Raw genomic sequence first — 16,096 nt, 5'->3', positions numbered from 1 at the left:
AGTGACCCAAATCATCACTGTTATTATATAGTAAATTAAATCATTACTCTTAAATTGTATGTATTGTCCAATTGTTTATTTGAATTCTTATTCCGGATTAGTTGGAGACATACACTAGGCTATATCAGCCCCACCAAAAATATTTTTCACCAGCCGCCACTGGTATAGATAATGATCCATTGATCATTCCTTGCTGACCGGACTTTTCCTTTAAGAAATACTGTTACACCTAAAATTAATCCTATCCCTGGGATTAAAGGGGAACGCCATTTTTTTTTACATTGGGTCCTTGATTTTACGTTATTCCATCATGTTCTACTCTCCCATACGAGTTTAGTGTCATTTGGAGCCGTTCTGAAGATATTCCGTTATATCCAAGTAACGTCTTCCAAAGGACAACGACTTGAAGGCACAAACTAAACTGTTCATCATTTATCATTTATGGTAGCCTACGCCAGCATTCAGAACATGGAGGCCAATCACTGTCCCCCAGACATCCACCGTTATATATTTTATATTTATATCTTTTAAAGACAAAGCGGAACGTGTATGACGTCATCCGCGATCAAGAATCCATTAGAATTTCTTTACCAAGTTTTAGAACTAATTCCTTCCAAATCAGTGTGATCTGAAATTGAATTGCTGATATTAGAAATACTTTTTATTTGTTACTTAAATTGCATAACTAGATAGTTATGCAACATATTAATACTAGAATTATACTTATGTTTCACAGCAAATTTGATTAAAGGGAGTTTTAAGGCTGTAAGAACACTGAAAATTTTTATTTTATAATTCAGCTTTGGTTGTATAAAACGGTATTAAGGGATTCATATCAGAGTTCTTTCAAAATTGGAAAAAAATGCTTGCTATTTTTAACAAAGCCATAGCTTAAAAGACCAAGCTTTCTCACTTCCAGTAAAAACAAACCTCTTAAATGAATGAAAACAAATTAAAATCTGTCAGAGATTAGATCACATTTGAGCTTAAAACATAAAGAATAATAATCAGAGGTTATTTTTCCATGACTCTTTACTTCCTGCAATAAAAATGAGAGCCCACCTCATAACTAGTCAGAATCTGATGCTTCATTAGCAGATTTATACATAAGAAAGTGCCTTTCAAAGCAGGTATAGGACTGTTTACAACGATCCCACTCCAAATGTTTAACTGTTTCTTTTCTTTAAATTTTTTGTTTTACTTCAGTTTGGTGAGGAGCTGAATTTTAATCCAAATCTCTGTCCCTCAGTGGTTTAAAAGACTCACTTCAGACAGATAAAGAGTGTTAATTAATCAGATGAAATAGTGAAAAATACCTTTTCTTTAATAGTTGCAGAGAATCTCATTCATCCATATAGTTTCTTCTTCACCAAGTCCTGAAAAGGCTGATTTGTTATTATTATTTTTTTTTTCTCTCTTCGCTCATTTGAAACCAACATCCAGTCGTTTTGTTTTACCAAGTTCTCTCCCCCTCAGCACCCCCCTCCCCTCCCCTGAGTGGCGTTGGAGGCGCAGGTTATAAAGCGAAAAGCTCAGCCTTTCCCCCTCAGATCGGCTGAGCTCCGACCATCAGGACCAGAACCTGCTCCCAGCTATGACCCACCTACCGTCACCTGGATTAACTCTCAACTAACTTCTGCTCCCCCCCACCCATCTACCCACCCACCCCCTGTCCAGACGGTCGCTCCGCTGTGTCCTGCAGCAGCAGCCTGGTTTCTCCGGGGACCTGCTGCCTTCATCCACCATCCATCTCTCAGCTGTTCTCCTGCGGTCATGGGGCGCCTTGCTTGTTTTTTGCTCGGTCAGCTGAGGGGCTTGACCGCGCAGTGAGGGACACCGGGTGGATCTATGACCGTGAGAGCTGAAGCCATCACTCGAGGGAAATAAGTGGAAGTTTGAGCTCCGGGAGGATGCAGGTGACGTCTTGGTGCGCCGTGTTCATCCTGACTCCTGCTCTCTGCCTGGTGAGTTGGAAACCTTTCATTTTTTTTCTCTCCTTCAGCTGCTTTAAACTTTTGTTTCAGACAGAAAAAAAAATGTTTCATGTCTTTTTCATCAATCTGTCCAACAGTCTGCACTACAAGAGGTTCACCTTTTCACATTATTTTTGTCTCAGTGACATTCGTGTCAGGAAGGGATTTACAGAGCACTTTAAATCTGACCACAGGTGAAAAAGATAGAAGCTAAATTCACATTTTCCTGCTTTGCCTATATAAGCTATTTATAAGGTTTACTGTTAAAGTTTTATACCACGAAAAATAAATTTTACCATACCATGTAGAAATAATTATAAAAAAAATAACAACCGGTGTCTGCAGAAAAGCTCTGAGAAAGGTTGGCGGGAAATCGCCTCAAGAGGGCGCCCTTGTTTACCGAAACTCAGTGAGCTGACCTCCGCGGCACGCGCTCATAGCGGCCACTCCGACATGTTGAACCTTTTAAAACTCAACAAAATCACTTTAAATACTGAAACCGGAAACACAATTGTTTGTTCCATGTCCCTCAGACATAATTAGAAAACTTTGTAGTTTTAATATGATTTTAAAACCAGTTATTTCGGTAAATATTTTTAATTTGCTACATGAACATAAATGACTTTTAATTTCCAAAAAAACATAAAAAGTGACATCGGTCACACACACAAACACACCCACACACATATATTTATATATATATATAGATATATAGATATATATCTATATCTATATATCTATATATATATATATATATATATATATATATATATATATATATATATATATATATATATATATATATATATATATATATATGTGTGTGTGTGTGTGTGTGTGTGTGTGTGTGTGTGTGTGTGTGTGTGTGTACATTTTTCTTTCTTTTATGCCCTTTTAACACTTAAATGTTTTTAGGTAATGATATCAGGTTGTAAGTGTTTTTTTTTTCTGGTGTTTTTGAGAAATCCCTCATTTAGCGAAATTTGTTTACTGTTTAAACATTTTTTAACACAATTTGTCAACAGTGTTTTAACTATATTTGTAGAATAATCATTAATAGTTGAAAAAAGGATTTTATTTTTTTAGCTGTACTCTTTAACAGTATATTAAATATACCCTTTGCTATTAAAAAAGAAATGAAACGTAAAAAATAAACTCCTTCAGGGCACGGAGCTCTCCATGGTGCTGAAGAGTATTTTGTTCTTCCGTTTAAAGATCCATTTTAAGACCTCGCCTAATTTTCAGAGTCAGGTCTGTTGTAAAGTGGAACCTTTAGAAAAATGATATTTATTAAAATCGTAAGTTGAATTTGAAGCTAAAGTTAGTTTCACCTCCACAGACTTTCTTTACCTGCAGCTCAAACTCGGCTTTATCCACCATGTTTCCTTCGCGCTGTTTCAATACATTAATAGAAGCTATTTAATATATTTTCTGATATTATTTTCTAAATAACTTTCAGTTTAGTGTAAATAAGTTGTCTGATAACACATTTCTGTCTCCTCTGCTCCACGCGCTGTGACTGAGGGGCGGCCGGTCAGCAGTGGCGGATTAACAGCTGAACTTTGACGGCTTTATTTGGTTTTAAAGACTCTTGTCTCTCTAAGCTTCTTGTCTGAGCGCCGCGCTCTGACCCCGATAACAACACAGTCCCGGTCCACGCGCCTCACCTCAGGCCGCCGGTTCATTAAAACACCCCCAAATGCTCCACATGGGAGGGATTATTGCGCTGTTTACAGTTTAACGTAATTTCTACGGATTTGGTGGCATGTTTTTCTTCTAGAATTTAGAGCCGTTTAAATTAAGAGGATCGTCTCTGCCTTTTAACATCCAGTCCTTCCTAATCTAAAACTGTCTTAAAAGGATTTAAACCGATTAAATTGATAAATATTAATTACTTTTAGTTAGTTCATTTGATGTAAAAACATTATATCTCTGAGTATTCTACTATATATAAATATATTTATGATAACACTTCATCCAAAATAAAATTTTATACACAGTTTCAAAAAACAAATTTGTAAAGTTTAAAAACAAACCAAAAATCCCCCCTAAACTTTCACATGTTTTTCATTCCTTATTCTCAAATTTTAGTCTATTCTTATGTTAATCTGTGTAACGGTGGATCTGTGTTTTTGTTTCCCTGCTGTAAAAAATCGTAAGGTTGTTAATTCTACTAGTAGCCAAGTAAAGTTTTTTTTATTTTTTGGTTGTTGTTGTTTTTTCTTGTGCAGTTTTTGCAGCCACTCAGGGCTGCAGCATTTCCCTAACCCCTCCTGATCCCTCTCTCCTCTGAGACACATGCAAGTGATCCCGCTGGCAGCAGTCATTGTAGTCGCATTAAAGTGTTATTATCAAACAATGCAAATGGGCTCTGCAGAGTCAAGCGTTTTACGCTGTGGGGAGGGGGGGAAAAAACGTCCCACAGAGATCAGTGCAGCACAGCTCACAGAGTGTGACCACCCATTGAACAGCAACCCCCACCCCCTCCATCCCCCTCCCACCCACTGATCTCTATCTCACAACAACTACCACTGAATTTTATAAACCTTTAAAATCATTTATAATATTCAAAAAACATATTATATATATATATATATATATATATATATATATATATATATATATATATATATATATATATATATATATATATATATATATATATATATATATATATATATATATATATATATATATATATATATATATATCTTTGATACCCTTTTCACACTAAAATGTTGTCAGGTAATGATTTCCCATTGTAATTTTTATTTTTTTCGGTTGTTTTTGGAAATCCCTCATTTAGCTAGTCAAAAGCCAGCCGGATGGCAGCAAAAAACCCTCTAACTTCCAGCCACCGGCCTTTAGATGGGAGTGCATATTTTTCTACTCTTTACACCTTTTGACTGAATTACAGGGTCTGATGAGGAGATGAAGATTGTCTTTAAATGTTAATGTCCACAATTCATGACAAAAAGAAAATGAAAGTGGTGAATTTTGAATGGCTACTATATATATATATATATATATATATATATATATATATATATATATATATATATATATATATATATATATATATATATATGTATATATATATATAAACAGTGTATGGTGACATTTGCCTTTCAGATGTCGGCAAGTGAAAATTTGTCCAGTTCATCTTTGAATATTTCTTTCAGCTTTTAAGGTCAGAGCTGTTTGGCTGCAGAATGGGACGCTCATCTGGGACGCTTCCAACCCAGTTACCTAGCTCTACTTCCCTTTTCAGAATTGGGGGGGGGGGGGGGGGGGGGGGGGGGGGGTCAGCTGCACCTCAAAATGCTACGCAGCTGTTTTCAATACAATCAGGCAAGCTGCTGTTAACGAGGTTAGACAATTAAATTCAGCTCCTAAAATTGATAAATATTTGTTAGAAACGTTTTGGATTATTGATGATATCTGCTCAGGGTTTTTATAAAAAACAAATATATTTTGCAATTAAGTATCTGACATTCATCATCCATAAAGTTTTTAAACTTTAGGAAGTATAAAATCCAATAAGAGCATGCAGACTTCTAAAGCGCATGTTTGGGCTTTTCTATACAAAGCAAATAGAAACCTGCTGGTTAATTAGGTTAAATTGTTTTTGCTTCCATATGGCGTTTTCTTTTCATGTCAGTCTTATTACCATTACAATGAAAAAAATAAAGCAACAGTAACTTTAAGACAATTGTTTCATGTTATTAGGGTAGGACATAAAACAATTGTGTTAACTAAATATGATTAAGTAAATGCCAAAAGGGTTACAGAGGATTACCGAGGACACACTCCAGCCGTTATCTTTATTCACATGAGATGATTCAGTCAGCTGGAGGGTTTGCTGTCACCTGCATCCTCCTTTTTTATCACCTGAACCTGTTTTACACAAAAATGTTCTCCTATAACGAGTTATTAGACGTAACTGTAATTCCTCTATCTGATCGCCCAGAGCATAAATAGTATCAAATAATAAGAAAAAAGAAGCTTAAATCTGCATTTTCACGGGATGCATTTTGGTGTTATTTATCACAAGTTCATTGTTTTTTATTCAGCATCATTTTTTCCCCATAATGCCACTAAACAAAGAGAATATTTTCCTCTTCTTTTAGTTATAGAACAGTGAAATAACGACATAACATTTATTGTACACAATCCTAATGGTAACTTTTTTTCTTCAGTAAAGTCATGAAAATAAGAAAAAAAAGACTCAATAATCATTTCCAGAAGTGCTTCAGTTTCCCTTTCAGGATCTCATTGTGTTGCTTTGAAAGGCAGAAACATGCTGTTCCAGTGAGGCAGACAGTGGATGGGACGCGGTAAAGTGATGGATTGCCTCGGTTTCTAACATGATGATGGGCTTGACTGACCATTGAAATAGAGCAGGCTGGGATGCGGGATTGTGTGGGGGGGCGGTGTTGCTGGAAGCAGCAGAGCAGGTAGTGTGTGTGTGGGGGGGTGTGTGTGTGTGGTTGGGACAGTTTTCCTCCGCTGCCTCTGCAGTGATGGAGCTGTTGAAGGGAATCACCAGCCATGTCTGTGATCTCCTACTTAAGATCTTCCCATCCTGTTAGGTTACCATGACCGGCCGTCTGGGTGCTAAAAGAAAAGAGTTAGACCCTCAGGGGAACGGTGAAAGTTATAAAAACATTCAGCACAAAATGTCATATTTATATCTGACAAATATTAGCAGTAAAAATGCAGATAACTTTTAACCATCAGTGTGAAACAATGCAAAGCAATCTTTTTAGAAGTTTTGGAAACGGAAGGACATGTTACTTATTTCAGTATAAAATTGCAGTCGTATTTTTTCTTATCTATAATTATTACAAAAAGATTTTAAGGTTAACTTAATTCTATCAAATATTCTCTTATTGAATAAAATGATTCATAGCAAATTGATTTAACTGCAATAAAGGCAGATTCATATTCAAATTCCAAATGATAAATAATCCCTCCATTGATGAAGCTTATTAAGGATAATCACGCAAAGGGTTCTAAGAAATTAGCAAATTGAACGGGTGGAAGAGGAAAAAGTGGAAGGGAGACGGTGCAACAGGGAGGCCTGGCCAGGATCACTTTCTATCAAACGTTAGCAGATCAGGACTAGGGCTGAAACAATTAAACAGATTAAGGTTTATAAATAGATTATTGGAAAAAATCTTCAGCTAATTTAGTAATTGATTGAATGTTAACTGGAGTATAGAGACTTTAAAACATGCCTTTAGCTGACAGAAGGACCCACTTAGAGCAGGAATTAAACCAAGATACAAAAACAGTTTGCATTTAAGATAAAAAGAAAAACAACTTTTGTTTCACCTGGTTTAATTTCATAAAAAAAAATCTTTAAGGAACATTTTACTATTTGATTATTAATCAGAAAGTTAATGGACAGATTAATAAATTTTTGAAAATAATCGTTAGTTGCAGCCCTAATCTGGACGGTTAACAGTCAATAAAAAACAGCAAAATACAACAATTTCAGGGTGAAGCGTTTTCCACAAAACCTTCCCTTTGATGAAATGATTGTCGTATAACAGAATAATAATGATGATATCAGAACTCCTAAAAATTGAAATAGAAATGTTTCTTTCAAGAAGTAAAGTCAAATAATTCAGCCCAGAATATGGATGGAATAGTTTGAAAATATTGACCCAGTTTGGGGAAGTTTTATAACAACTAGACAGAACAGAGCTCACTGGTAAAAAAAAAAAAAATAACTTGTTGAGAAGTAGAGTATAATATCAAGTAAGAAATATTACAGTTGTAAATTATCATTATTATCATTTAAAAAAGCAGAAAATTGAGAAATAAAGAGCTTTAAAAGCTTTAATGTATGATGAAAACCACACCTGTACCATCATGTGTTACATTATGCTTTTCTTATATGTCTTCAGGAAGATGATGGAGTTTGATTTTAGCATTAACCCTTTATAGGACAGTCAGTGAAATACTTTTAGCCAATTTGTTATTGGAATCCAGGTCAAGACCTTATTACCTCTGTAACATTAAAAAAATGTGGATATTTTGATGGCAGAAATGAATTTCAATGCAATAACAAGAAACGCAACGCATAAAAAATATAAAAAAATTCATGAAAAACACTCATGGTAGTGAAAGAAACAAAAGTGCTAATTGAAGGTGACATCAGAAGACGTCCATGTCTACCATCGGTCTGCTTCCACCTGACAGTAATGTGCAGGAGTAAAGCTTTCTTAGCGTTGGAATCTGCAGCGCATTGCTAATGGTTTTGTTACCTCTGCGTTTCTTCATCACATTTTTACGCTTCATTACCTTCAGCTTCCCTGGATGTTTTTCTCATTAGATCCATAAAACCTGATGCTAAATATCTATCCTCTTCAAGCTGCAAACAATCAAATGATTGAGTTGGACTCTCTACTTAAACACACTTTCATTTCACTTTATTCAGTCCTAAATCTGCGAATGTTTAAGATTTCAGCCCCTTAAAGAACAAAGCAGGAAGGACAGATGAAATAAAAATTATTTTCTTTTGCCGTCAATGTTTGAAAATAGATTTGCTTCCAAATTTTAGCATCATGTTTCAAACATAAATGTTTTTTTTTTTATACATTGAAGAGAGATCAGATCAGCAATATCCAGGATTATAGGACAGCAGCAGCAATCACAATCTGCTCTGACCTTAAAATTTATATAAATAAGTTCAGTTTTTATATTGATTAAATCACAGATGTCTCACTGCACTTTAAAGAAAAATAAATGACAATCTTTTATGTAATTTTAAAAGAAAATTTGATTAAAGTGACTATGGGCTTCATTGACAGATATAACTAGAGTTTCAAATCTTTAAACTGGATTTAACAAAAAGCTGCTAAAAATATTAACTGATTAATAATATATCTTAAACTCTGAGTAATTTAAACTCTAGCTGCTGAGTTCTGGATCAGCTGAAAGCTTTTCACTTCATTTGGGGAATGACAAAAGTCTGCCATGTAGGGCTGCAACTAACCATTATTTTGCAAATTGAGTAATTCAGTATTTTTTCAATTAATCGATCATTAATCGGATAGCAAAAGGTTCCTTATAGAGGACTGGTGAAATTAAAACTTTTCCAATTGAGGAGTTCTGGATAGAGCAGATTGACAGACCAAAAAGTTTTTTATCTTAAATACAAAATGTTTATATATTTTTTGTCACAATTTTGGTATAGTTGCTGTTCTAAGTGAGTCGTTCTGTCAGCTGAAGGCATGTTTTACAGTCTCTATACTATGCAGTTAACGATTAATCAATTACTTTGTTGATTATCATTTCACTAATTGAATTATCCGATTGTTTCATCCCTATTGTCATGTCTTTCCAAATGTAACGACCGATTTTCTTCATTTATTACCTTAATTGATGTAAAAGAATACATTTGGATATCGAATCATGATAACATGTCCTGATCTCAGATACTGCAGACGTTCTTTATTACCAGAGGCCAGTTTTCATGTTACACAAAATAAAAGTGACTGAATTTGTTTTGTTAGAGGTTTCTGTCCAAATACGACATTTTATGTCTCTTCTTAATTAGGATCACGGCAAAAGTAAAACATCTTAATGGCATCACTGCAGTCTACCTAACAAACGCAAGCACACTCGTGTCACACTAACCCTAACCCTGTGGGGTGTTTCAATTGACTTTCATTCTTTCACGCTGATTTCTATGGCCTAAAGCTAAGCCTAACCTAAACTCAGTTCACACCTTAGTCCTAACCCTAACCCCACCCCGAGAACAGAACCTTTCCACAAGGACCTATAAGTCCCCAAAATGTAGCATATTCCTGGGAAATTGTCCCCATTAGGTGACAATAACATGGTCACATGTTTACATATATATAAAAATACTCCAGTAAAAGTGTAAAAGTGCAATTTTTAAAACTTCTTAAAGTATAAAAGTAAAATTAATGCAGGAAAAACTGTTAAGGCCAGAAGCTTTACTGCTCTACTCTATTAAAGGAACATTTATCTACCATTCTGGATGATAACTTCCTTAGACTTCAATTTCTTAGTTTTATAACTAATGGTAAAAGTTTCAAATTTACTTTAGTATAAAATAAGTAATTATCCTAACCTGGTTTAGAGCGTAATGCTTATCTGACATTAATTATTGCAGACAACTGAAAGAAACAGAAATATTTCGATTGGATAGAGATGTTAATGATAAATGAAAAAATGATTTCTGCAATGGGAAACTAAAATGTTTTCAGATCTGAGATCCACCAACAATGGTGTCAAAAGTATTAAAGTTTATTACTCAGGTAGAAATATAAATCCTACTGTCTAAAAACACTTTGCAGAGAGGATCAACTTCAGCTTTTTACTCCAGTAAAGGTGTAACAGTACAGTTTTTAAAACTACTTAAAGTATAAAAGTAAAAGTAATGCAGGAAAAACTGTTAAGGCCAGAAGCTTTACTGCTCTACTCTATTAAAGGAACATTTTTCTATAATTCTGGATGATAACTTCCTTAGACTTTATTTTATTAGTTTTATAACTGATAGTAACAGTGTCAAATTTTTACTTTGCATCATCTTGAAAAACTATTTATTTTGGTATGTGGTGAGCAACAAGTTGGGGCAGCACCGAGTCCAACCACAAAGAAATTAATTGTCTGGATGAAACTAATTATTTTAACGGGCTTTTATTTATTTTAATATCAACAAGCCAGAATGAAAGTGAGCTTAAAGGAAACAAAACTAATGAATCTATTTTTAAAATGTAGGGAGAAGAATTAAAAAGTTATTTAAAGAATAATAACTCCAGTAAAGCATAGATAGACAACATTTCTACTTAAGTAATGAAGTATTTTTACTTTGTTACTTGAAACCTCTATAAATAACATGCATACTAACCAAACTAATGAGACAATAAGATTAAAATCTAAATTTAACATCTTAGTTATATACCATACACCGTTAGCCTGGATTTATGCTTTTTTGGTTTGCTCTGATCTCAGGATAAAATATTTTACGTTTATCTCTGATGTTAAAGTTGATAAAAAGTTGTTCTTTCCTTGAATCATTTCTAGCAAATCCTTATTGATGAAAATCAGATGTTTTTTCTCTGTCTTAAAGCTAAATGAAAACCTTTACTGAAGAGACTGGTGTAATAATCTGGATGAAGGTCAAATAAATGTTTTTTTTCTTATTATTTGGAGCTGAATCCTATCAATGAAAATGTTTGTGTGGCATCTGCCTTTAACAGGTTGTGGTTCTATGGAGTTCATCTGTAAGAAAAGTGTCTGTTTGAGCAGCAGGAAATGGGTGCAGATGGAAAAGGCTAAATGCTGGAATGTCTATCGGTGGGAAAGTGCTCTTATTGATTAGACATCACCATCAGTTACACCCTGCTAGGCTCCAGCTGTTTCCACTACAGTTATAGATTTTTATTGTGGAATATGCAATACCTCAAGACGTTGTTGGGCTCTAAGAAGACTAACAGAGAAATAAATGACATAAACTGGACGCCCGTGTGGATAAATTTTCTCTGATTTGAGACCTAAATCATTCTAACAACAGAGGTTTGTGTTTGTTTCTCCGTCATTGAATCCCTATCGTACAGAGAGATGAAACAGCATAGCTCACAGCAGCACTGAAAATTGAGGTTTTATTGATTTTTCTTAAATTGTCTTTTCATTTTCCATAGCCAAGGCCAGACGGGGGTGGGGGGGGGGGTTGTGTGTGGTATCTGTCAATCATAAGTCACCATGAAGGGACGCATCCTTTAGAGGTCGAGGAATCAGAAACGTCCTTATCTTTGTTCTCACTTAACTCCTCTCTCCTTCACCCTTTCTTCTTATCTACTCTCTGACTTTCTACTCTCTACAATCTTTAGTCTGAATCAGAAGAAAAACTTCCCGTATCACAGCGAGCCTCAACTTTAAAACTCTTTGAATTTGATGAACTGCTCTATATTGTTTATTCTATATTATTCCCATCCTATCTTCCCACTGCCATTAGTTCAGTTTGTGCCGCTACAGATGACGTCTGCTTATGATCAAAACTAGATTATCCAACTAGTTTGATATGTCTTTAAAGGAATAGTACACCCAAAACATGATTAGCCTTCATTTTCTACTCACCCCCATGCTGAACAACACTCTGGAGTACTTTTTTGATATCTCAAATGCATCTGGAGATCTGGGAGGCTTCTTGCTGTCTGCTGACATTCAAATAATGGAGGTCTATGGCGCCCGAGGCAGAAAGGTCCATAAAAGTCCACAAAAAACGTGTCAATATTCCTCCATACTGCTCGTCCAATGTATTCCAAGTGTCCTGAGTGGGTAGCGTCCATAATTTACTCGAAACGAAGTCATTTAGAATGTTTTTAGAGCATAAACAGTAGTGTATAGGATTTCCTGAAAGCGAGTTCACGAGTCTACGGAAACCGCGGCAGACCAAACCAGATGAAAGTGCGCATTCAGCTCGGCAAAGAACTCATGCTCTTCCTCAACACTGAAGTCCTCAGACATTTTTCTTTCGTTGTTTCTTTCTTTGCACAGGTAAACAGCACATTTCTTCTTCTACGCTTGCATTATCGGCAGAGCAGACGCTGAATGCGCACTTTCATCTGGTTTGGTCTGCCGCGGTTTCCGTAGACTTGTGAACTCGCTTTCAGGAAATCCTATAAACTACTGTTTATGCTCTAAAAACATTCTAAATGACCTCGTTTCGAGTAAATTATGGACGCTACCCACTCAGGACACTTGGAATACATTGGACGAGCAGTATGGAGGAATATTGACACGTTTTTTGTGGACTTTTGTGGACCTTTCTGCCTCGGGCGCCATAGACCTCCATTATTTGAATGTCAGCAGACAGCAAGAAGCCTCCCAGATCTCCAGATGCATTTGAGATATCAAAAAAGTACTCCAGAGTGTTGTTCAGCATGGGGGTGAGTAGAAAATGAAGGCTAAGCATGTTTTGGGTGTACTATTCCTTTAAATCCACATTAACAAAAATTCAACCTTCCCCTCCAGTAAGTTTTTTCAATTCAAAATGAATAGAATTTTTTAATTGAGAAAGCTTCCTGGAGGGGAAGCGAAACATCTTCAAACCTTGGAAACCAAGTCCAGTGGTTTGTTTTTTTAAACTTTTACGAAAAAAGCTATTTATATGCATAAATCAAGCGGAACACTATGGCGATAGCCCTTCTGCTCCGCTTGTTAAAGCAAAATCTGTAGGGCTCTTTTTGGCATCAAGACAATTATTATTATTGCCAGACAGGACACTATAAAAAAAAAATAAAAATTGGCCAATATCTAATATATATCGGCCTGAATATAACATTTTTTTTTAAAAACTGAGCATGGACATACACGGGACATGCACTGTCCAACTGTAGTCCAACTAAAATTCTCATGATAACTCAAAGTTATGATTCAAAAAAACGAAACAGAAAATAGAAACAAAGAACTTAAATAAGCTACTTTATTTCCAAAGACAGGTCAGACAAACAGATCAGAACACGAGCCGGCAGGTTCAGAGGTCCAGGAGTCCAAAAACAGTTTAGGCACACCGTTCAGACGGGAATAGGCAGGCACAGTGGTTGAGAGGCAGAACAGGTCAGGACGCTAAAATCAGTCTCACCACTGACACGAGAAAATGAGATAATCTGGCCTTGATAACTGGATGCAGGTACCTTAAATAGAGTCAGGACCAGGGCAGGTGGATCAGATGAGCAGGGATTACAAAGGGGGCAGAGTTAGACAGGTGATGGAATGAGTAATTAAGCCAGTCATAAATGCCAAGATCAAGGCAAAAACTTTTCCTATTAGAAAGAAAAAGTGAAGGTAATTAAATAATGCTTAATCAGTGCAAGGCCACACATGAGCACTGGGGTATATACTGATCGATAAATGAGGAGGGTGCAATAAGTCGCTGTCCCTTTTTTAATCTTTTTTAATCATTTTATCAGAAAATGAAAGTGTAATGTTGATTACTTCTTTATGAGAATGTTTTATTGAATCTGTTTTGAGTCTTTCTTTTTTTTCTATTTGCTGTGCTGTCCTTGAAAAATAGGACACAGCTACAGGGTATTGTTCAGTGTTGTGGAAATATTGCTGGGGGTGCATTCAGTGACCTCCAGGACGTTTATAGGCCACAGATTTTAAAAATGCCCAGACAGATTTCCTCAAAGCCTAGCCACCCTGCATGACCAGAGTTCAAGCTTCTCCCGCCTGGCTGCACGTTCATGTTCCCCAAATGTACAATTAATCGATTTAAAAACTCCCTCATACCTGTTGGTGGCGCTGCTGGGATTTTAAGATAGACTATATATTTTTGTGCATCCTGCTGCTGCTGCTAATTATTTATCCCCTGGGGAAAAAAGACTCTTTGAACATTATCAGGGACTCTGAATACAATTTCTATATTTCATCACTTGTCTTTGTAATGAAGTGACTTTCAACCTCTTCTGCTATGTCCTTAACTCTGACATATTAGCAAGGCTAATGTTATTGCATTCATTTGTTTACTCATCCTTGCTCCCACTATTTGCTCCATCTCTGCAAACACTCCAACCAAGCCCAGCAAATATCTTTTTTTTTTTAACAGGTCATAGATTTCATCATAATGTAAACTAAATGTTTCTACTTTTGACACCAGGCAGGTAGAGGAAGGACTAAATGAAGGATTTTTACATGGATTTGGTACAAATATGTGCTCATGTGGCGTTATGTCCATGAATAGAAAAACTTTGGTATGGTAATCATATACATCATATTTTTTCTTTTCTTCTTTTTTTTACTTCTGGAAAAGCTGCTATTTGATGATCTAATTTAAAGCTATGGTTGGTAAAGTTGGAGAGGCAGGATTTGAGAACGGCACTCCCCACCACCACAAACTCTTAACGCATCTCACGGCAGAACCTTTTCCAGTTGCCTTTTGTATCTATGCTTCTTTTTCTATGTCTGCTTCTGTCTCCTTGAACCCCAGTGGGCCTCAGCAGATGGCCGCTCACACTGAGCCTGGTTCTGCTGGAGGTTTCTTCCTGTTCCAAGGGAGTTTTTCTCTCCACTGTCGCTACAAGCATGCTTAGTGTGAGGGATTGCTGAAGAGTCAATGAGTCGATGCAATCAGCTGGTTTTCCTTAGATAGAAAACTTTGAATCAATCTGACTGGATGATCTGGTGAACTGGAAAGTGACCTGAGATGACATGATGTGAATTGGAGCTATAGAAATAAACTGAATAGAACTCGTCAAGACAGAGGGGACCAACTCAGCCATTTCATTCAATACATTATAGACTTGTACCTCATGTCTCATTCACCTGTACATACGCTTTATTATTATCACCGTGGCTTTCAATAAAGCATGCTAGGTTTAGCAATGCTAGCCATACACATTTTAGATTGTTATTTTTAGCAATACTTACCTCACAGGTTTTGCAAAGGAGTGTTGTGAGTAATTTTGGCAACAGCCAAACCTGATGAGTATGCATGCGGAGAAGGAGGGACAAAGATAAAGGCATCTGATTAGTTTATTCCATTCGGACCAAATGGTAGGGATTGGTCAATTCAATTCGAGAGAGTCTGGCTGCAGACCTGCAATGTCTGGACCAGAACCCTTTCCAATTTTTAGAGGCGTGCAGCTCTCACAGGCGTCCAGTTTCTTTCATTCCTTTTTCTGAATAAATAAGGTATTGACCTTATATTGTGATTTTGATTTTAAGTCCATATCCTCTGTCTACATTCCAGTTAATAGTCATAAAGTTTCCCTGTTTTAGTACTCTTTCTGCTCTCTGTAATAAAGAACTATTTTGCATGCATTCTAGAGCTGTAACTATGATTATTTTGCAAATCGATAAATCTAAGGATTCTTTTTTCGATTAATCTAATATTAATTGTATAGCAAAAGTTTTACGTAAAGAAGCTTCCTGAAAGTTCTGGCTAGAGCAGATTGACAGACAAAAAAAATATATTATTTTTTATCTTTTATGCAAAATGTTTACATATATATTTTATTTTACAATCTTGTATAATTGCTGCTCTAAGTTGGTCGCTCTGTCAGCTACTGCATGTCAAAACTGCATGTTTTACACTCTATACTCCAGTTTACAATTCATCGATTACTAAATTAGTTCAG

General features: G+C 35.9%; 1 protein-coding gene across 1 annotated transcript in view; it reads left to right on the top strand.

Moving 5' to 3' along the window:
* The first annotated feature begins 1,533 nt into the window (after window positions 1-1,533).
* The window catches only part of nxph1 (neurexophilin 1), a 58,910-nt gene continuing 44,347 nt past the window's right edge, over window positions 1,534-16,096 (top strand). Inside the window, exon 1 of the mRNA XM_038285924.1 lies at window positions 1,534-1,964. Coding sequence (XP_038141852.1) covers window positions 1,911-1,964 — 54 coding nt within the window. The 5' untranslated portion in view covers window positions 1,534-1,910. The remainder of the gene's footprint in view (window positions 1,965-16,096) is intronic.

The sequence above is a fragment of the Cyprinodon tularosa genome, unplaced genomic scaffold, assembly GCF_016077235.1.
Source record: "Cyprinodon tularosa strain WSP-4 unplaced genomic scaffold, ASM1607723v1 ctg217, whole genome shotgun sequence".
NCBI classification, from domain to species: domain Eukaryota; kingdom Metazoa; phylum Chordata; class Actinopteri; order Cyprinodontiformes; family Cyprinodontidae; genus Cyprinodon; species Cyprinodon tularosa.
Note: the sequence above shows the minus strand (reverse complement) of the source record. Positions and strands in the feature narration are given on the sequence as shown.